Source organism: Phascolarctos cinereus, unplaced genomic scaffold, assembly GCF_003287225.1.
Source record: "Phascolarctos cinereus isolate Bilbo 61053 unplaced genomic scaffold, phaCin_HiC Scaffold_4;HRSCAF=312, whole genome shotgun sequence".
NCBI lineage: Eukaryota > Metazoa > Chordata > Mammalia > Diprotodontia > Phascolarctidae > Phascolarctos > Phascolarctos cinereus.
In genome coordinates, this window is record NW_027555847.1 from 726,115,455 (window position 1) to 726,135,772 (window position 20,318).

At 53.5% G+C, this 20,318-nt stretch overlaps 1 protein-coding gene across 1 annotated transcript in view; it reads left to right on the top strand.

Moving 5' to 3' along the window:
• SCARF2 (scavenger receptor class F member 2) overlaps positions 1 to 16,662 on the top strand; it is a 22,976-nt gene extending 6,314 nt beyond the window's left edge. The window contains exons 2-10 of the mRNA XM_020996366.2: positions 9,334 to 9,392; positions 9,818 to 9,919; positions 10,186 to 10,705; positions 11,070 to 11,288; positions 11,916 to 12,044; positions 14,955 to 15,014; positions 15,452 to 15,555; positions 15,854 to 15,971; positions 16,269 to 16,662. Of these exons, the coding sequence (XP_020852025.2) occupies positions 9,334 to 9,392; positions 9,818 to 9,919; positions 10,186 to 10,705; positions 11,070 to 11,288; positions 11,916 to 12,044; positions 14,955 to 15,014; positions 15,452 to 15,555; positions 15,854 to 15,971; positions 16,269 to 16,647 (1,690 nt within the window). The 3' untranslated portion in view covers positions 16,648 to 16,662. The remainder of the gene's footprint in view (positions 1 to 9,333; positions 9,393 to 9,817; positions 9,920 to 10,185; positions 10,706 to 11,069; positions 11,289 to 11,915; positions 12,045 to 14,954; positions 15,015 to 15,451; positions 15,556 to 15,853; positions 15,972 to 16,268) is intronic.
• Positions 16,663 to 20,318: the final 3,656 nt, after the last annotated feature.

The window sequence follows — 20,318 nt, forward strand, 5'->3', positions numbered from 1 at the left end:
CAAACTCGGGCAAACAGGTTGTGACTTGCCCAGGATCACACAGCTATGATGTGTCTGAGGCTAGATTTGAGCTCAGGTCTTCCCGTCGGCAAGCCAGTTGTCTCTGCTGTCAAGAACATTTTGGATCCTAACTCTGTCATGCAGGGTGTGTTCTGGACTGGCTTAGTAACCCTCTCAGGAAAGGAAATGAGCTTTGTCTATCAAAACCTGATCTTGACAAAACCCTGCTGGCTTTCAGTCGTCTCTGCTGCCCTTTCCAGATACTCACTAACCATTTCTCTAATGATTCATTCTAGAGTTTTACCAGGAAGTAAAGTCATATCTGAGTAGAAGGGACAGTTTGTGGGAATTCCAAGAAACTGGCAGTGGAATGCTGAGCTTGGTGATGGGCTTGCAGTTCAGTCTAACTAGAGCATAGAGTTGGGGAAAGAGAATAACGTTAGATACAAGGCTGTTCTGGTTGCTCAGAGCCAGATGGTGGAAAGGCTTAATCCAACCCAGTTCAATTTCACAAATGCCTGCAAAGCAATGTCTAAAGGGGCTGGAGATAGAGGCAAAAATGAAGTAATGGGAAACCTGGAGCTTGGATTCTACTGTCCTTAGAGGCTAGGACAGGGAGAGGCAAGACTTTTGCGCAGGGGGACAATATCAGCTCTATGCCTCAGGAAGATTATCAGTAGCTCTGTGGGCAATGAACTGGAGAGGGGGGAGACTGGAGGCAGGGACACCAGGTAGCAGGCTAGGATAATAGTTTAATGATACTAATGTTGTTCAATGCTCTCACCACAGACATCCCACAGCCCTTTGCTTTTGCTCTCTCAGATGGACTTTTCAGGTCTTATCGCACACTGTTGTTATCAGTGCTGCTGTTATTTAGCTGACTCTAACCTTTCAGAGAGGGAGGATGTCGCCTAATATTAGCTCTCATCTCCACAATGCTTTAAAGTTTGCAAAGCACTTTCCTTATAGCATCACAGCTTATTATCCCCCTTTTACAGATGGGGAAACTGAGTCCCTAACAGGTTAAGTGACACAAATATCTATTTGATCTCGATCCATTCCCCAGTATAACTGACGGCTAAAGGATGAGAATGGTTTTCAAAGGAAGAATTACACACCATTGACAACCACACAAAAAATGCTCCAAGTGACTAATAATTGGGGGAGGCATGCCTACACAGGTGGTTTGTGCCATGCAACTTAAAATTTGTATCAGTGACTCAGATAAGGATGGAGATGGCAAGCTTACCAATTTGGATGTGACCAAAAACTTAGGAGGGGCACCCAATACAGTCAGGATTCAAAAACATCTTGACAGGTTAGAACATTGAGGCAAATCTAAGCAGAAGTAATTGAATAGGGTTAAATTCAAGTCTTATACTTGAGCTCAAGAAATCAGCTTCACAAATACATGATGGAGAGATACTCCTCCTCCAGTGACAGTTTGGACTAGATGACCTCTGAGCTCCCTTCTAGTTTTAAAACTATGATCTATACTCTAAAGATTGGATTTGTTCTGCTTGGCCCAAGTGGTCAGGACTAGAAGCAACCCATGGACGTTTCAAAGAGGGAGAAATTGGCTGAGTGTGAAAAAAAAAAGCCCAAAGTTTCTAACAGTTGGAGTTGTCCCAGAGCATCATGGGCTGCCTGGGGGGTGGGGGATGGATCAGGCTCGCCCTTCACGGAGGTCTCCAAGGAAAGGCAGGGGATGCTCCACAGAGAATTCTTGTTCTGGGATTGCTTAGACTCGGTGGTCTCAGATTTCCCTTCTGATGCTCTCTCACTAAGCCCATGACTACATGGGCAGAAAGTAGCTGAGGCCACATGGGAATCTACTTTTCTTGACTGTCTGCTCCGATGTACTGCCAAGTTTCAAACTTTTTCCTGTGTGCCCTACACACAGTAGGAATATTGCTGTCCAGGTTGGAAGTGCTGAAAACTGAAGTTGGGTGTGGGCAGTGTAAATTGAGGCATTGTTAAGTTAGAATGAGGGGCGGGGGGGATGAAAGAAGAGGCAAAGATGACTTGGGGGTTCTGAGGGGGTTGCTAGAAATTTGGGCAGGGAAGATAATGAGCTCAGTTTTGGAAGAACCTATTGAGGTTAGGGTTTTTAGGGCACCCAGGCAGCAAGGGGCTCTTGGCTCCTTTCAACAGCATTTAGCAGCTGGGAGGTAGGAGTCAAGCAGAGAGCCAGAGTGGCCCAGCACTGAGAAGCACAAGGACCAGGGGCAAGGGCTTCAAGTGATGGAGGTCAATGGCTTGTTGGAATGGCTAACTGCAGGCTCAGGCCTCTGAAGAGAAGGAAGTAAGGCCAGGACACAAGAATCTGGGGAGAATGGGCAGGTCCTGGAGCCTGAGACAAGAGTCAATCAATTTATCAATCAAGAACTACCTACTGGGTAGGAGAGATATAATGGCTAGTGAGCAGGTCTCAAAGCGAGAGAGACCTGGGTTGAAACCTCACATCTGACACATCCTGGCTGTGTGACCCTGGGTAAGTCATTGAACTACAGTGAGATTCCTTACCCATGAGTTCTCAACATACCACTGAAAACCTAGGTGTATTGGGGGGCTGCTAGATGGCACAGTGGATAGAGCACTGGCCCTGGAGTCAGTAAGACCTGAGTTCAAATTTGGCCTCAGACCAAACACTTGACACTTACTAGCTGTGTGACCCTGGGCAAGTCACTTAACCCCAATTGCCTAAAAAAAGAAAAAAAAGAGAAAACCCAGGTGTAGTCTCAACCCCTGCTGTGCACCAGGCACTGTTCTGTATGCTACTGAAAGCCTCTGCCCTCTAAGAGCTTTCCTTTGATGAGAGGGAAGAACACAAAAACATAAAAGTAAATAACCATAAGAATATGTAGCATTTAGATGGTGCTTTCATGTTTGCAAAGCACTTTCCAAGTGTGTAATTGGGGCTGCTAGGTGGCTCAGTGGTTAGAGTGTCAGCTGGACCAGAGTTCAAATTCCAACTGGAACACTTACTAGCTGTGTGACCCTGGGCAATTCCCTTCATCTTGCTGATAGTCTTAGTTTCACCGTCTGTAAAATGGGTCAAAAGAATAACCCCTCTCCCAGGGTTGTTGTGAGCGCACTATAAAGGTTAGACATAATAACACAAGCCATTATTAAATTAAAAATGATGGTGAAGAGAAGGGGACTTTGGGGAGGGGGATAAAGAGCAGGATCACAAGGAGGGGGGTTGTGAGAATTGTGGAAAACCAGATGGTGTTCACAAAGAAGAGGGTCTGTTAGTCACAACAGCCTCCTGAAATAGGAAGTACAAGTATTATAACCCTCCTTTGACAGTGGTGGAAACTGAGGCCCAGAGAGACGAGCTAGCCTCCCTAAAGTCACAAAGCTAACGAGAGGCTCTGGGGCTTTTGTCCAGGACTCAAGCTGGAGAGGTCCCTTTGGGCCCCAATGAAGAAGGAGTCAGCATGTGCAAAATTCCTCCTCTGATGTCTCACCCCCTCTGGGAGGTGACCCTGGGCTCTGTCTGGGAGGCTGTGCTTTCCAGCTCCTGACAAACAGAAAAGGCGAGGAGGAGGAGGAGGAGGAGGAGGAGAGGGGAAGGGGCAGGGGAGGACTAGAAGGAGGAGTAGGAGTAGGAGCTGTCTATCTGCTGTCCAAGGAGCAGCCCAGTCAAGTAGCCCACATTTTCAGAATGTTTTAAGGTTTGCGAAGCACCCGATGTATATTCTATTAGAAGTATTAAACTGAAGATGCCATAGTGTGTTTGAGGCAGGAGACTCTCAGAGATCTTTTAGGCTAGCCCCTTCATTTTACAGAGCAGGAAACTGAGGCCCAGCAGTGGGAAGAGGGCTCGATTTAGAGGCACAGGATGAGTTCCGATCCTTCTCCTGCCACGTATGTAGGTGATGTCCCTTCTCTGGGCTTCAGTTTCCACTCCGTTCCTTCTGAATCCGTGATCCTGTGCGGGGTAGGAAGTCTTTTCAGTCCCACAACAAGTCAATGTAGGGTTGGGAGTCAGAAAGCAGCTCTCCAGTCTTGGAGCCCGGCAGGTGCGCCCTTGGGAGGCAGGGCTCTGCCGTGGGTCTGCTGGCTCCTCTTTGGAATGTTCCCCAGTGGCAGCAGGAAGGGGCTGAGGCCGGGGAGGCTCAGGGAGCTAGCTGCCTGTCGGGGCTTCTTTTTGGTCCCAGTTAAAGTGACTGGCTGTGTCTGTTGGCTCGGCCTTCCCTCCCTCCTCCAGCCCCAGGCTTTATTCCTGCCTTTTCTCAGACCTCAGCTGGTGCCTTCCCAAACATCCAGTTGCCTTTGGTACTGGCTTCGTTGATGCTCCTGCACCCTCTTGGTGCCAAACAAAGAAGTTTTCCAGATGCTTTTGAATGGGTCAAATGACCTTGTTTGTTTGAGGGCAGCTCAGGGAGGAAGGAGAGCCTGGAAGCACAGCTGGCCCACCGGGCCCCCAAGGTCTGCCTTTTACTGTCCATTCCTGGCTCTCTCGCTCCCGGAGCTGCTCATGAGCCAGCAGGGTGCAAGCCTTAGGCTGGAAATCAAGAGATCTGGGCTCAAGCAGAGACAAACTAGCTTTTCTGGTGCTCCGGGGAAGTAGAGCTGAGAGAGAAGCATCTTTGGATGCAGTGTCCCATGATGGAAGAGACCCTGAACGGAGTCCTGTGTTTAGGGGACCTCAGGCCATTGGGAGGCCCCTGCTGGGGAGCCTCTCCCCAGAGGAGGGAGCAAGTGGGACTGCAGCGGAGCTCCCCCGGGGTACAGTGACTCCAGAGGAGAAAGCCACCAGCTGCTAGCTTCCCATCTTACCTACTTTTATTAACTGTCTTAAAGCAAGCTTATTTCCTCCCCTAGTTGTTAAAGGAGTACAACGCTGGTAGAACCCTGCCAACTTCACCTGCCAAGTATAAAGCTATGGATGCCCTGCTTGAGCTACAGCTCTGGGGCCAGCTCAGGAAATTTGGACCTTGGGCAAGCAATGTCTCTTCTCAGAGCCTCAGTTTCCCTGGCTGTAAAATGGTGTTGACTAATCTTTGTACCAATGATCGACCAGGGCTGTTGAGGATAAAACAAACTTGTCAAAGCACTTGCTGTGGAGGTGGGGGTGGTAGATAGAAAATTTCGATCTGCCGCACTCACCCCCTTCTTCACCAGTGTAATAAGAGGAAGTAACCTCAACAATTAGCATTTATGTGGCACTTCAAGGTTTACAAATCACTTTACATATTTTATCTGGAAGAAGCAACTTTTGAGATGGCCTTTGAAGAACCGGTAGGATGTTAGCATGTGAATGGGGGGGAGACCTTGGGCAGGCCCAGCTTAGGCAAAGAAAGGCTTTGGGGTGTACTCAAGGGCCAGGGTCCTGCTTTTCTGGAGCAAAGAGGGGAGGAACGTGATATCAGGTAGGAAAGGCAGGCTGGAGCCAGTTTGTGGAGGGCTTCTGCTACACAGATGAGAAATCTTAACTACAGCTGGTTTGTGATAGGGAGCCAGGGAAGATTTCTGGTCAGATCTGTGCATGAGAAAGATAATTTGAGCCATGGAAAGAAGCAAGGACAAAGTGGAGATGGGAAGACCTGGTAGGCATGGGTGGCAATGTCTAGGCAGGTGGTTATGAGCACCTGTATGTGTGATGGTAGGGGTCCTGGGAAGAGAGAGGAGGGTGTGATATGTAACTAGAAAGCCCAGCGTTCTCAACATGAGAACACCCCTTCTTAGGGAGACACCTCAGTCACCCAGCTTAGCAGGTATCCCAGGGCTTCAGACACTGTAGAGAACAGGGAATTCTACTGTGAAAGAGGAATCAGGGTCATCTGGCAGATTTATGAAGCATCCCATTTCTGATCCCCCGGTGTGGCCCCTGCAGAACTCTGCCCTCCCATCCCAGCCCTCCTCTTCCTGTCAGCCATCCAGATTTATGTTCTGGGTCCTGTCTTGCCAGCCTCCAAAGTGCTTTATGTAGATCAAGGAATGCAGACTCGTTCTTGCTAAGACGGGAATCACCGGTGGTTGGTTTTCCCTCCAGAAGTATTAACATGGAGCCTCTATGCTTTGGCCCAAAGGAGGGAGTCATGAGAGAACTGATAAGGAGCTAGTTGGAGGATAGGGAGACAGCTCCAAGAGACAGCCCTGACCCTGTCCTTGGGACAATCCCAGAAAGAGTGACTTGCTTCTCAGACAAGTGTCCCCTTCCCCTGCATGGGACAAGAAGACTACCTGACTTCCATGATGGAACCTCCTCAGGTCCCTGGAGCGGGGTGTGGTCCAGCCTTAGAAATACTGCTTCCCAGGAACGGTAACTGTGTTTATGCCCTATTGCTACTGAGAGCCGGATAGAATTTAGGATATTAAACAGACCATCAAAGCAGGAGTAGGTCTTAGAACATAGAACATGGAGTATCAGAGCTGGGATGGACTGTAGAGCTGGAAGGGGCCTTAGAACATAAAATGTCAGAGATAGAAGGGACATTGAACATAGAACATAGAATGTCAGACTTGGGGGTGGGTCTTAGAATAGAGAATATCTGAGCTGGGAGGGGCCTTAGAACATCAGAGCTAGGGAGAACCTTAGAACAGAGGATGTCAGAGCTGAGGGTCCCTTAGAATAGGGAATGTCAGGGCTGGTAAGGGCCTTAGAGCAGAGATTGTCAAGAGTTGGGGCACCCTCAGAACAAAGAGTGTCAGAGCTGGGAGGGGGCCCTAGAACTGAGGACAGACTCCTAGAGTCCAGAGAGACTTCTATAGAATATTTGGGTGGGGGGGTAGCATGGGCAGGAATAGTTCTCTTGGCTTCCTGCATCTGGGTGGCAGATGTGAACCCTGCCTCCCCCACCCCCACATGGCACTGAGGTAGGCAGGTCCAGCGCTCATTCCAACTTTACCAGGCTTAGTGATGATCCTGCCATTTCTTGCCCAAGCAGGGACATGTAATGTGCTCTGAAGTCTCGGGATGAAATGAGGAGAGATGGCTAACTCTAGACTCACAGAATGTCAATGGCACCAGCCTCATGTTCAGAGGGCCTCAGGTCACACAGTCAGTCAGTGGCAGAACCAGGACCAGAATCGCAGGCTATTTCATGGTCATGATTCTGTGTTCCTTAGGGGGAAAGTCCTGCAGAGTCAAGGTGATGGATACCCCAGGACAGCAGCCTTGGGGCTTGTCCAGAAAACACTGCTGAGGGACCAGGTCTCCCAGCCCTACTAGGTCCCTCACAGCTAGCCCCGTGGGGAGATGGGGTCTGACTGGATAATGTAGTAACCTGAACTATTGGAGATGGTCAAAGAAGGCTGGGCCAGAGGTCATACAGTCATTTATTCAATGACTATTCAGCACAGTGGGCAGTGGGGGTTACAGTGGATAGAGTGCTGGGCCATCTCTCTGAGTTCCAATCCAGCCTCAGACACTTAATAGCTGGGTGATGTCACCCTATTTGCCTCAATTTCCTCATCTGTCAAATGATCTGGAGAAGGACACGGCAAACCACACCAGTATCTTTGCCAAGAAAACTCCAAATACGGTCACGAAGAGCTGGGCATGACTGAGCAGCCTAAGCCGCAACAATTCAGCACAGGAGAGGTGATGAGACTGAAGTTTGGGTGAAAAGAGTCTGGGGGTCTTAATGGATTGCCAGCTCAACGTGAGGCAAGAGCGTCATGAGGCAGCTACCAATTGGATCTAACCATAGGCTGCACTAAGAGAGAAAGTGTGTCCAGGATTAGGAAGTCAGGGGAGAGGAGAGAGAGAGACAGACAGAGGGGGGAGAGAAAGAGAGACAGAGACAGATGGGGGAGAGAGACAGACAGAGAGAGGAGGGGGGAGAGAGACAGAGAGAGAGAGAGAGAGAGAGAGAGAGAGAGAGAGAGAGAGAGAGAGACAGAGACAGAGACAGAGACAGAGACAGAGACAGACAGAGGAGGGGAGAGAGACAGAGACAGAGACAGAGACAGAGGTGGTCCAGCCAAGTGGATAATTGTGGGGTTAGAGAAGGACTTTGATAAGTTGGATCATGTCTGGAGCAGGACAATCAGGATGGGGAGGGGACTGCAGACACCATACCAGGAGCAGCTGGAGGAACTGGGGACATCTGACCTGAAGAGAGGAGACCAAAGGCTTCGGTTCTCTGGAATGGGGTAGAGGAGGGAGATCTGAGTACTTCAGGGGCTTTGTGTGTGGGACAGGATTAGCCTTGGGCAGCTTAGGTTTGAGATACCAGGAGGGAGATTTTGGTTAGTTGTCAGGGGAGCTTTCCAAAATGGAAATAAGCTGCCTGCAGGGGCTGTCAACGGATGTGTTAAAGAAATGGATATTATCAGGAATGTTTGTGCGTCCAGCTCTGAGACTGAAGGAGACGAAGGCAGGAGTGTGTTTGTGCGTGTGTGCGTGTGTGTGTGTGTACGTGCGTATGCACGTGTATATGTGGGCCTAAGTTCCGATAAGTTCACTTAACCTTGGCAGTGTACCCTCCAGGGATGTCCACATTGATAACGAGGTTGATGCACACATTGCCTGAGCTAGCTCAGTGTTTGGGAGGCTCCGAAGCAAAGTGTGAGAGAGAAGAGGTGTTAGACTGCCTACCAAACTGAAGGTCTACATGGCTGTTGTGCTGACCTCATTGTTGTATGTCTATGAAACCTGGGCAGTCTACCAGCACCATGCCAGGAAACTGAATCGCTTCCATTTGAATTGTCTCAGGAAGATCCTGGCAGGAGAAGGGACACTGAGGTTCTCTCTCGAGCTGAAATGCCAAGCATTCAAACTGCTGCAGAGAGTGCAATTCCAATGGGCTGGCCATGTTGTCCTAATGTCAAACAGCACAGTTACCCAAAAAACTGTCTTATGTAGAACTCCCCCAGGGCAAGGGCTCACATGGTGGTCAGAAGAAGTGGTTTAGGGACACTCTCAAGGTCTCTCTGAAGAACTTTAATACTGACCGTGAGACATAGGAAACACTGGCACAGGACCGCCCAGTATGGCATGCCTGTGTCAGAGAGGGTACCGTACTCCATGAGCAAAGCAGAATTGTAGAAGCACAAAAGAAACCTGAGCTGGGCAAACAAACCCTGAGCCACTTCCACCCTACATGTTCTAAGGGACCACTTGTACTGATCTGTGGTGGAACCTTCCCAACTCTATTGGACTGATCAGCCACAGCCCCACCCGCTGGACCCTGACTCCAACGTTGTGATGTCATTGGTTTTCTTTGGAAACAGATTGACAAATGTGTGTGCATGTGTGCACGTGGGTGCATGTGCAATCAGAGGGCTCCACATAGGCCCTGGGAAGGATTCCGTTCCCCTTTTCCCCTCTTGTGTGGAGGCAGCTGGGACTCAATCTGTGCCTTTCCTTCCCGGCAGGTCCCAAGTACTCACGTGCTGTGCAGGATGGAGACAGCAAGGCGAGGATTGCACCATTGGTAAGTTGGGTCCCTGGCTGGTCTGGCCCCTCGAGGGGCCAGGATAGTGGGGGGTGTGCCCCTGGGTCACTAAGAGCCATAGGCAGCTCCTGCAACCCCCTCCTCACACATGCAACTGGGGGAGGGAGAGGCAGAGCCGAGGGAAGAAAAAGAGGGAAGGCACTGGGGAAGAGACCCTGTGGAGAGATAGGGAGGGAAGCCTGGGGGGCTGTGCTGGTGAGGTTAGAAGGGGGACTCATATTAGGAGACCCTGATAGGGTGAAGCAGAGGGCTGTTGGGATAAGGAAAGGACCTCGGAGGATGGAGTTAGGGGTGGGGGAAAAGGGGTGTGTGTGTGTGTGTGTGTGGGAAGGCCTGAGCTTTCAAAGCGAGCGTCCCTCCCCTCTGGTCCATTCATCTATCCTGGGCCTGGTCCGTGTTGACAGCCCTGTGTGAGGGGAACTCCACGTGCTCGGAGAATGAGGTGTGTGTGCGCCCCGGAGAGTGCAGATGCCGCCACGGCTACTTTGGAGCCACCTGTGACACCAGTGAGTGCCAAGGGCATGAGAACAGGGCCTGGGACTAATGCTACGGCTGTGGGGGGGGGTGATGGTGGTGGTGGAGGGAGTAGGGCTGTGCGTGAGCCCTTAAAGGGGCGGGGTTAGGAGCTGTTGGGGGAGGAGCTTAGGGCGGTGTAGCTGTGCCCAGAGAAGGGGTGGGACCTGGACTTTGGGGTGTGGGGCCTTCAAGGGCGTGTGGAGGCGAGGCTGAGCCGACCCCTGGGGCTTCCTCCCTCCTCCCCCGCCGCCCCCAGAGTGCCCGCCCCAGTTCTGGGGCCCTGATTGCAAGGAGCTGTGTATCTGCCACCCGCACGGGCAGTGCGAGGATGTGACCGGCCAGTGTACGTGCCACGCGCACCGCTGGGGTGCGCGCTGCGAGCACGCGTGCCTGTGCCAGCACGGCGCGTGCCACCCGCAGAGCGGCGCGTGCCGCTGCGAGCCCGGCTGGTGGGGCGCCCAGTGCGCCAACGCCTGTTACTGCAGCCAGACGTCCCAGTGCGACCCGCAGACGGGCGCGTGCCTCTGCCACACGGGCTGGTGGGGCCGCAGCTGCAACAACCAATGCTCGTGCAACGGCTCCCCCTGCGAGCAGTTCAGCGGCCGCTGCCAGTGCCGGGAGCGCACGTTCGGGCCGCGCTGCGAGCGCTACTGCCAATGCTATCGCGGCCGCTGCAACCCCGTGGACGGCACGTGCGCCTGCGAGCCGGGTTACCGGGGCAAGTACTGCCGCGAGACGTGTCCCGCCGGCTTCTACGGCCCAGGCTGCCGCCGCAGGTGAGCCCGCGCCGGCGGAGCGCCTGGGGTCGCCCCCCCGCCCCGCCCCCCCCCAGCGCTGGCTCTGGGGTCTCCCGAGTACTTTACACACCTTAGCACAGTCGCCAGGATCAGTATTCCCATGTTACGGCTAGGGAAACCGAGGCACAGAACGGTAGAGTGACCCAGCCAGGCCTCCCTGCACTGCCCACCCTCTCCCCTCCTGCCTTGGTCCCTTTCCTTGCCCCAAGGCAGATAGGCAGGTCGCAGCCTCAAGCCTAGGCGCCAGGAAGTCGGGGTCGCCTTTCCGGGGTGCAGGGGTGGGAGTGGGGAGGGAGGCGCCTGGCTTCCCGAGTCTCACTTCCTGTTCCCGGCCTGCCCGCAGGTGCGGCCAGTGCAAAGGCCAGCAGCCATGCACGGTGGCGGAGGGCCGCTGCCTCACCTGCGAAGCGGGCTGGAACGGGACCAAGTGCGACCAGGCCTGCGGGCCGGGCTTCTACGGGGACGGCTGTGAGCAGCGCTGCCCGCCCTGCCGCGACGGCCACACCTGCAACCACATCACGGGCAAATGCACGCGCTGCAACGCCGGCTGGATCGGGGACCGGTGAGGAGCCTGTCCCGCGAGCTTGCTGGGCACTGGGGCCCCGCCCCGTAGTAGTCTCCTCCCCCAGGATGGTCCCGCCCCCTTCGGCCAGTACCCCAATAGCTCAGACCCTGGAGCCGCCCCCTTCAAAGCCCCGCCCCTGGGAGCCTGCGGCCTGTCACAGCACGGCCTCCAGGAGCACGCCCCTTCCAGTAGCCCGGGAGCATGCCTGCCCCTCCCAGGCGATACCCTAACCCGGGAACACTAATAGTGGACACTATTGTCCCCCTAATAGTGGCTCTCCTCCATCGCACCTCCCAGCCCCACCTCTGGAGCCTGTCCATCATCGTGGCCTCGCTCCAATACAGCCTCTCACCCTTGGGAGTTAGTTCCACCCCCTAGGACGCCCCATTCAAGACTAGGGGCTCTCCTCCCCCCCGCGGTACTGTGCTTGGGTGGGTCTGTCTACTCCGCTAGCATCTGAAGTCCTAGGATCCCAGAGGTGAGCCGGACGTCAGAGGTCATTTAGTTCAGACTCCTGTTTGAAGGAGAAAGAATCAGGGGGCTCCTGGCCCCTCCATGGGGGTGGGGGCACCTTCTCGAGTCGCAGTCTTCACGGCCCTGAGCAGTCAGGTCCTCTCTGCCCAGGTGCGAGTCCAAGTGCAGCAATGGGACGTACGGCGAGGACTGCGCCTTCGTGTGCAATGACTGCAGTAGCGGCCGCTGCGACTTCCAGTCCGGGCGCTGCCTGTGCAGTGCGGGCGCCCACGGCCCCCAGTGAGTGGTGCTCCGGGGCCCTGTCCGGGGAGAGGGACCGGTGGCGTCTGAGGCGGAGCAGCCGTATTCTGGGCTCAGGGAGGGTCTGTTTGTGCCTGTGCAGGGGGCAGGGGCGCTCTGGGCCGGGGACACGGGGATGAGGGGGGGTGTCTGTGTCTGGGCAGGTGGCGGGGACACACTGCGCTAGGCTGGGGACACCAGGGATCTGTGTTCAATCTGGGGAGGGGGTGGCTATGTAGGGGGTAGAATGAGGGGGTTGTCTGTGACTGACGGATGTGCGGAGGTGGGGGAGGGGTGTGGGCAAGGGCGAACTATGCTCTGTGTTTGGGAACACCTGGGGTCTGTGTCCAGCTTGGAGATGGTGCCTTTGTGGGGAGTGGGAGAAAAATAGTGGGTAGGGCATGATCTGGCCAGGTGAAGGGGCAGACTGGGACTGTGCTCTGGACGACTAGGGTCTGAGTCTGGTATCCAGACGTCACAAGTAGTTGAAGACAGGAAGACCTGAATTAAAATTCTTCCTGAGAGGCATACTAGCTGTGTGACCCAGGACAAGTCACTTAATCTCAGGCTCAGTTTCTTCATCATCTGTAAATGGGGCTAATAAAAGCATAAGAGTTGTGGTGAGGATCAAAGATTATAATGTATGGAAAGCACTTTTCAAACCTTCAAACATCTTATTTGTAGCTAAAATAATAATTGTTATTAATTATTACTATCTGGGGGCAGTCTGTGTCTGGCCAGCATAGGGAGTGGGTATGTCCTGGGGGGGAAGTAGGTGAGGTGTGTGTGTGTATCTAGGCACCATGGTGGTGGCAGTGGGAGGGTAGAATTTTGTCTTGCCCTGTGAAGAAAGGGTATCTATGTATCTGGGCACAGTGGAGGGGAAAGTCCATGTCTAGGCAGATAGGGTGGCATCTGTGTCTCAGAGGGAGAAGAATAGTAGGTGAGTGTCTGTGTCTGTGTCTGGGCATTATAGGGATGGAGAGGGAATCTGATTCCAGGAACTCTGGATACCATGGGGGGAATCACTACCTGGGGAGGGAGGTTGTGTGCCTCTGGTCATTATCATCATGTCTCTGTCCAGCCACCATGGGTTACGGTTCTGTTCAATCACTACTGGGGAGTTCTGGGTCTGAGTGCTCTTCTGGGAACATTTTGGTTTGACTACTGTTGGGGTCTGGGCATGTTGAGGCAGTATTGGGCCTGAGGCCTATACTGGGTCTGGTGGCTCTGTGTTTGGGCAGTAATAATGGATCGAGGATTCTGTGCCTGGTCACTGAGGAATGTCTCCGTTTGGCCCCAACGGTGTGGGAGTGGGTGGGTACTGCTGGGATCCAGATACTTGGGGGGGCTCTGGATTAGGCACTATCCTGGGAAAGCCATCTGTGACTGGTTCCTATGGGGAGGGTCTTCCATAGGCTCTCTTCTGATAAATGGGTCTTCTGAAGGACAAGGGTGGGGCTGCGGTAGTGCCTGAAGATCAGACCCTCTGCCCTCACCCTAAGGCTGTCCTGTTTGAGGTGCTTATCCACAGGAGCAGTGGGCCTGCCAGTTACGTGGAGACTGACTGACAGGTTTATTTCATGTACCGTTCTCATTCAAATGGCATCTCCAGGAATGGTCCAACATTTCCCTTCTCTGTCCCTAAATGTCTGAGCCAGTGATCCGATTTGGGGGGGGGGCAGGGGCTGGTGGGAATAATAGGGCCTTTGTAAACATCTCAACAACCCTATGGGTGCCAGAGAAATTAAGTGACTTGCCCATGGTCACACAGCTAGGAAGTGAGTGTGTGAGGTGGGCTTTTCCTGCCCTCAAGTCCAGGGCTCTCATCACTGTGTGTGTCAGGCTGTCTGAGAATCGGGAGACCTGGCCTTGAACCCTGACTCCGACACCTACTAGAGTTTTTTTTGACTCTTGGCAAATCATTTCACCTTTCTGAGCCTCAGTTTCCCCATCTGCATAATGGGCATATCAATACTTGTATTAGCTACTTCATTGGGTTATTTTGAAGCTTAAATGAAATAATACATGTAGAGCACTTTGAAAACCTTATATACTGTTTAAATGTCAGCCACTACTAATACTATTGCTGCTGCTGCTGCCACTACTACTACTACTACTACTACTACTACTACTACTACTACTACTACTACTACTACTACTGCAGCTGCTACTGTTGCTTCTTGGGCCAGGCTGGGTCTGAGGTTGGGTACCATGTTTGGTTCCCAGCTGGGCCCAGTCTGGTCCTAGAGCAGAAGACACTGGGCAGATGCCAGCCAGCTGCCAGCTCTTTGCCTGGGGCACCCATTAACAGGAGCTGTTTGGATCGAAACAGCTCCTGTCCCAAGGGAAAGGCTCTGGCTTCCCGCTTGGGGAAGAGTCCAGGCTCAGACCCAGAGCTGCATTCTGTAGGGCCAGGCTGGCTGTGCTGCCACAGGTAGGGCCTGTCTTCCTGTCTCACCTGTGACCTGGAGCTCTTTCCTTAGCTGTGACCTCAGCTCTCGCCTGTGACCTTGTTCCTGCCTGTGACCTCCTTCTCTTCTGTGACCTCCCTCTCGCCTATGGCTGTTCAACCTCGGGCAAGTCCCCTCTAATCTCTGGGCCTCAGTTTCCTCAGCTGTACAGTGGGTGCTTGTGTATATGTGTGTGTGTGTGTATGTGTGTGTGTGTATGTGTGTGTGTGTGTTTGGAGGGTGGGGTTGGACAAAACACATTCTAAGCACTCTGATTTTAGCAGCCCTGTTTTTTCCTCTGTGACCATTTTCTTCTGGGGAATTGTCCCAATAGCAAAGCGTCCATGGATGACCCCACCCTTTGTCCCTCGACCTGCCCCCCAGATCTGCCCACTTTCTTCCTCCCTTCTGCTTTGTGTGGTTACGTACCTACGTAGGGCTACATTTTTCAATGCAGGCCTGCTCTAGCCATCCCCAAACTTGGGCGAGCTGACACAAGTGAACCCACCAAGACCAGGTAGAGGCCAGAAGGGTGACCTGTGGAGGACATTCCCAACCCTCCCTTGGTACCCGGGCAGATTCCCTCTATGGCTTTTTCCTCTCGGGGCCCAGCTGATGAGCTCCTGGATCTCGAGGCTGGACCCCCGTGGCTGCGGCTGGCTGACTGCTTCCCTCTCTGTCTAGAAGGGAATGCAGCTGACCACATGTATGGGGAAGGTCCCTGAGCATGCAGAGAACCGTGGGGAGGGGAGTGTTCAGCAGCCTCCCTGCTGTTGCTGGGTTGACGCCGCTGCCCCTGCTTCCACCGTGCCACCCCCAGTGGGTCCTGTGGGTCCCTCTCAGCCCCTCTCCTCCTCCCGGCAGCTGGAGCTGGGAAGGCCAGGCTGCTCCCCCGTCTGCCCACAAGTTCCTGGATCTGTGGCAGACCCTCCCTCCCCTCTCCTCTCCCCGCAGCTGTAACCTGACGTGTCTCCCAGGCCACCACGGAGTGGACTGTGCCCAGACGTGCAGCTGCCATGAGGATACGTGTGACCCCGTGACGGGTGCCTGCCACATGGGTGAGCCTGGCCCGGGCCCTGCCGGGGTGAGCCCCTTCCTTGGCCTGGGCTGCAGGAGAGTTTGTTCAGGGACAGGATCTCAGTGGGACATTCTGCTCTCTTACTGGGGCCTGGGTTTGAATCCTGGCTCCACCACTGGCTAGTTTTCCCCATTGTGACCTCCATCGCCAGGGCCCTTGCCTGCTCGGATGTTCTCGGCCTGCAATGGAGCTCACCCTCCTTCCTGGGCCCAGGGGAGGCTGGGCCTCTTCCCCAGAGACCCAGGGACTGAGTGGGGGCATTCCTCCTCTTCCCACAGAGACCAACCAGCGCCAGGGAGTGATGGGGGCTGGGGCCCTCCTCATCCTCCTCTTGGGTCTGCTCCTCTCGCTGCTGGGTTGCTGCTGTGTCTGTCGGAGCGAGGACCCTGGCCGCCAGTAAGTCTGCCCTTTCCTTCCTCCCCGCTGCCCTGGGAAATCGGCGGACAGAGCCAAGGCTCTGGAGCCGGGGCAGCTGGGCTCAACCCCCGGGTCCCAGCCCCTGTGTGGCTGTGGGCAAGGCCCGTCTCTCTGAGCCTCAGTGTCTTCATCTGCAAAATGGCAGGACTGGACTGGATGGTTTCTAGAAGCTGTCTAGCTCTGAAATCCCAGAAATCCGATGACGGGACAGCGGGCCCAGGTCCCTGGGCCAAGCGGATCACCGTCAGGCTGAGTCTTTCTCCCTTCGTGTCACAGGGATTGTCAGCCAAGGAGGAAAAAGAATCCCCAGCGTCTCTGCGGCCGCTTCAGCCGCATCAGCATGAAGCTGCCCCGGATCCCCCTGCGGAGGCAGAAGCTGCCCAAGGTTGTGGGTAAGGCTGGCAGCCAGGGCTGGCTGGCGCAGCACTCTATTAAACCCAGGCACTGTGGTAGGCTGGGAGGATGCAGAGAGAGCGGTGAGACGGTCCCTGCTTTCAAGGGGCTGTCTGCCCTCCCCTCAGCAGCCTCCTCCTCAGACGGGAGACCTGTGGCCGGGGAGGCCCTAACTTCATCCAAGCCTTCCTGCGGTGGGGACGGATGTGGTGGCTGGTGGGGCCGGGTGCAGGAGGAGCCACCAGAATGGGGAAGGGGCTGAAGACCGGGTCTTAGCAGGGTTGCTTCAAGGAACTGTGGGTGTTTATGAGTGGGGAGGAGCTTGACTTCAGTGTTGCAGTCTGAGAAGGGGCCTTCGAGCAAGGTTATTGTTCGGCCTTCCTTTTGGAAGAGGGCTGGGGACCCCCGGGCAGCATCTTGGCTTGGCTCCCTTGAAGTGAGGCGAGGTGTGCCAAGTCGTCAGCCTCACTCTCGCCTCCCGAGCCAGTGGCAGGACAGACGTCCACACGACCATGTGGGACAGAACATGTCCACACACAGAGACGTCCTGGTGCTGGCCCGGCTGTGCCCCCACTCTGGCATGCTGGTCTGCCTTGCCTCTCCTCCGGGTTTCCCCGGCCTACTGCAGGGCTCAGCTCGAACCCCACGTCCCAGGAGGCAGCAGCCTTCCCCTCTCATCCTGCTGCATCTGCTCTGTCTACACCTTCCGTGGACCTTGTCCTCTCGCCCTTTAAAATGTCAGCTCCTCGAGGGTGGGGGTCTCTCCGATGCTTAGCTCCCAGTGCCGGGCACACAGTAAGCGCTTAATCCGTGCCTTTTGGTTGCTTGGTAGAGGTCTGGATTTGCACCCTTCCTCTGGTGTAAGCTGGCTGGGTGACCACGAGCCTTAGTTTGTTTTTGTATTAAATGGGGATGATGATGCCTGTAAGGAGAGGCATTGTCATGTAGGGCTGTCAGGTTGTCATGGGTTCAAGCCACCCCTCTCACACATATGGACCACGTGTGGGCCCCTGGCTGAGTCACTTCATCTCGTAGTGCCCGGGATGCTCTCACTGATTCAAAGCGTGGGCAAATGCTGCTCTGGGCTGAGTGTACAGAGACAAGAAACAGTCCTGCCCTCAGGGAGCTCACTGACACATGCGTGTTCATGTAGATACAAACTAGATTTTGGTAGGGGAGGTGTTAGAAGCTGGGGGCATTAGGAAGGGCTTCCAGGAGGCAGCGTCACTGGAAGCAAGCTTGGAAGGAAACTAAGCTTTCTGAAAGGCAAAGGTGAGGGAAGCCGGGGCAGTTTGGCTGGACCTTGGCGTGCAGGGAGGAGAGCGATGCATAAAAGGGCTGGAAAGGGAGGGTGTGCTAGGCAGCTCTCCGAACGCTTGCTCTCTTGGGCAGAGGGAGCCCCCTCACCTGGCCCGTGGTTCCCTGTCCCGAGGAACTGACAAGTTTGGTCCGTATCATTATGTTGTTACTTTTCTTCGGGGCAATATGTGGCTGTGTTTTCTTCTATGGAGGCTGTGCATGAGAAAACCAAGCAGCAGACACAGTTTCATCGGTGCCTTTTGTCTGTCCATCCCAATTCCCCACTCCCTTCTTCAGACTGAGCCCCACCCCACCCCACCCCGTATATGCATAGCCCTTGTGTATGCACTCTTCTGTGCCCTGAGGCCCTCACCTCTCTGGCCATGGCAGGGAGGGGATATGGTTTGCTCTCTCCTCCTGCTCCATTCATTTTTCCATCATTCCGACTCTGGCTTGCTTTGCGCAATCTTTTCATGTCCATGGCCCCAGTCACTGGGTAGATGAGCCTCTTTGATCTGCTTATGTGGCCTGCATGAGTCCGTAGAAATCATCTTTTGTTTCTGTAATTTCTGTGATTCATCATTTCTTATGGCACAAGAATATCTCATCACATTCATGTTCCATAGTCTTTTTTTTTTTCTTCAGCTATTTCCTCATCATGGGCACCATTTTTGTTTCCAGGCTCTTTCTTTCTTTCTTTCTTTCTTTCTTTCTTTCTTTCTTTCTTTCTTTCTTTCTTTCTTTCTTTCTTTCTTTCTTTCAGAAATACTGCTGTGAATGATTTTGGTCTATATGGGACCATTGTTTCTGTCTTTGACTCCTTGGGATAGGGGGAGGCCTGTATACCCAGGAGTGGAGTTGCCAGGTCAAAGGGCATGGATAATTGAGTCACTTTCTTTGCATAATCCCAGACTGAAATCCAGAGGAGTTGGACCACTTCCCAGTTTCAACAACAGTACATCAGTGTGCTTGGTTTTTTCCAAGCTAAAATTTTTTTGTTAGGCCAATTTTATTCTTTAAAAGATAAAAAAAAAAGCTAGCTGGGGTCTGATTCTCTCCTACACAGAGCAACTGGTTACTGATATAGAAATTGGGACAGCTTGGCAGGGATGAGACCACTCCATCCTGGAACATGTGAGGGTCGAGGAGGGCCAAGTAGGGTCCGAGGTAGACATTGGAGTTTAGGAAAGCAGATTTCAAAGGTGTGCGGGGAATGACAGGCAGAACCCTGTGGCCTAAAATGAAGATTGTCAGACCAGGAAGAAGGGGACGCTCCCAAGAATAAAATCCTGAGGACATGAAGAGAAACAATCCCAATGAGTAGAAAGGGTGGGTTGTCTAAAGAGACCAATGTGGGTTCGTAGGAAGCCGATACAACACCTTGGATGTTTAAAGGCATTCCTATGGAAGCTGGAAGAACAGGGCAGAGGTGTATGTATGCTTGTGTGCCCAGAGAAGCTGTCCTGGGCCACCTCCAGGGCTGAGCTGAGGCAGGCAGGGGGCAAGGGCAAATTAAACCTTGCTGTTTTTCCCTTTCAAGATGTAGCAAGGGTAATGAAGGCCATTAATGGAGGAAAAAGATGAGAAGGCAGAAGTACTCAGCTCGTTTTGATCCTATTTCCTCTGCCAAGGAGAATCTTGTCTGGACTAGAAGGGACAGGGCAAAGAAAGCCTGCGGGGAATCGAAAGCTGAGAGAGAGAAGGAAGGAGGGGGCAGAAGGGGACAGACTTTTTTTTGTTTACTTGTTTTCATTCTTGTCTTTGTGACCTCATTTGGGGTTTTCTTGGCAAAGATCCAAGAGTGGTTTGGCATTTCCTTCTCCAGCTCATTTTACAGATGAGGAAACTGAAGCAAGCAGGGTGAAGTGACTTGCCCAAGGTCACACGGCTAGGAAGTGTCTGAGGCCAGATTTGAATTCAGGTCCTCCTGATTCCAGGGCTGCCCAAACGTTTGTTAAGCACCCACCATGTGCCAGGCACTGTGCTGAGCATCTCACTTCCTAGAAAGAGAGCAGAGGCCACGGGTGACCTGCAGTGCGCAGGCCTGGAGGAACTGTGTCCTCAGACACCGAAGCAACTGGGAGATTTGATTCCTGAGCCCCTGTTGGTGATTTCTGCAGAATCATGATGTGCCAGAGAGGTGCCGCAGCCCGGGACAGAGTCGAGACTAGTGCGCTCGACCTGCTACTGGGTGGCCAGCACATCCATCCGGGACTAGAGTTTGAATCCTGCCTCAGGCACTTACCAGCCATGTGACCTCGGACAATTCACCTGACTTCTTGTTGCCTCAGTTTCTTCATTTATAAAATGGGAATAATAGTCCTTAGCTCCCAGAGATGTTCTCAGAATCAAATGAGATACCGTCTGTAAGGCGTTTCAGAAAACTTAAAGGGGTACATAAAACTATTATTATTCCTTGGCAAAATTATAGAACGTATTATTAAAGGGATGGCCAGTAAGCATCTGGAAAAGGAAGCAGTGACAAGGTCTCCAGTGGAGTGTCTCAGGGGCCTGTGCCCTAGCCTGGGGGGCTGTGCCCCAGAGGTCTGTGCCCTAGTCTGGGGGGCTGTGCCCCAGGGGCCTCCGCTCTAGTCTGGGGGGGCTGTGCCCTAGTCTGGGGGGTCTGTGCCCCAG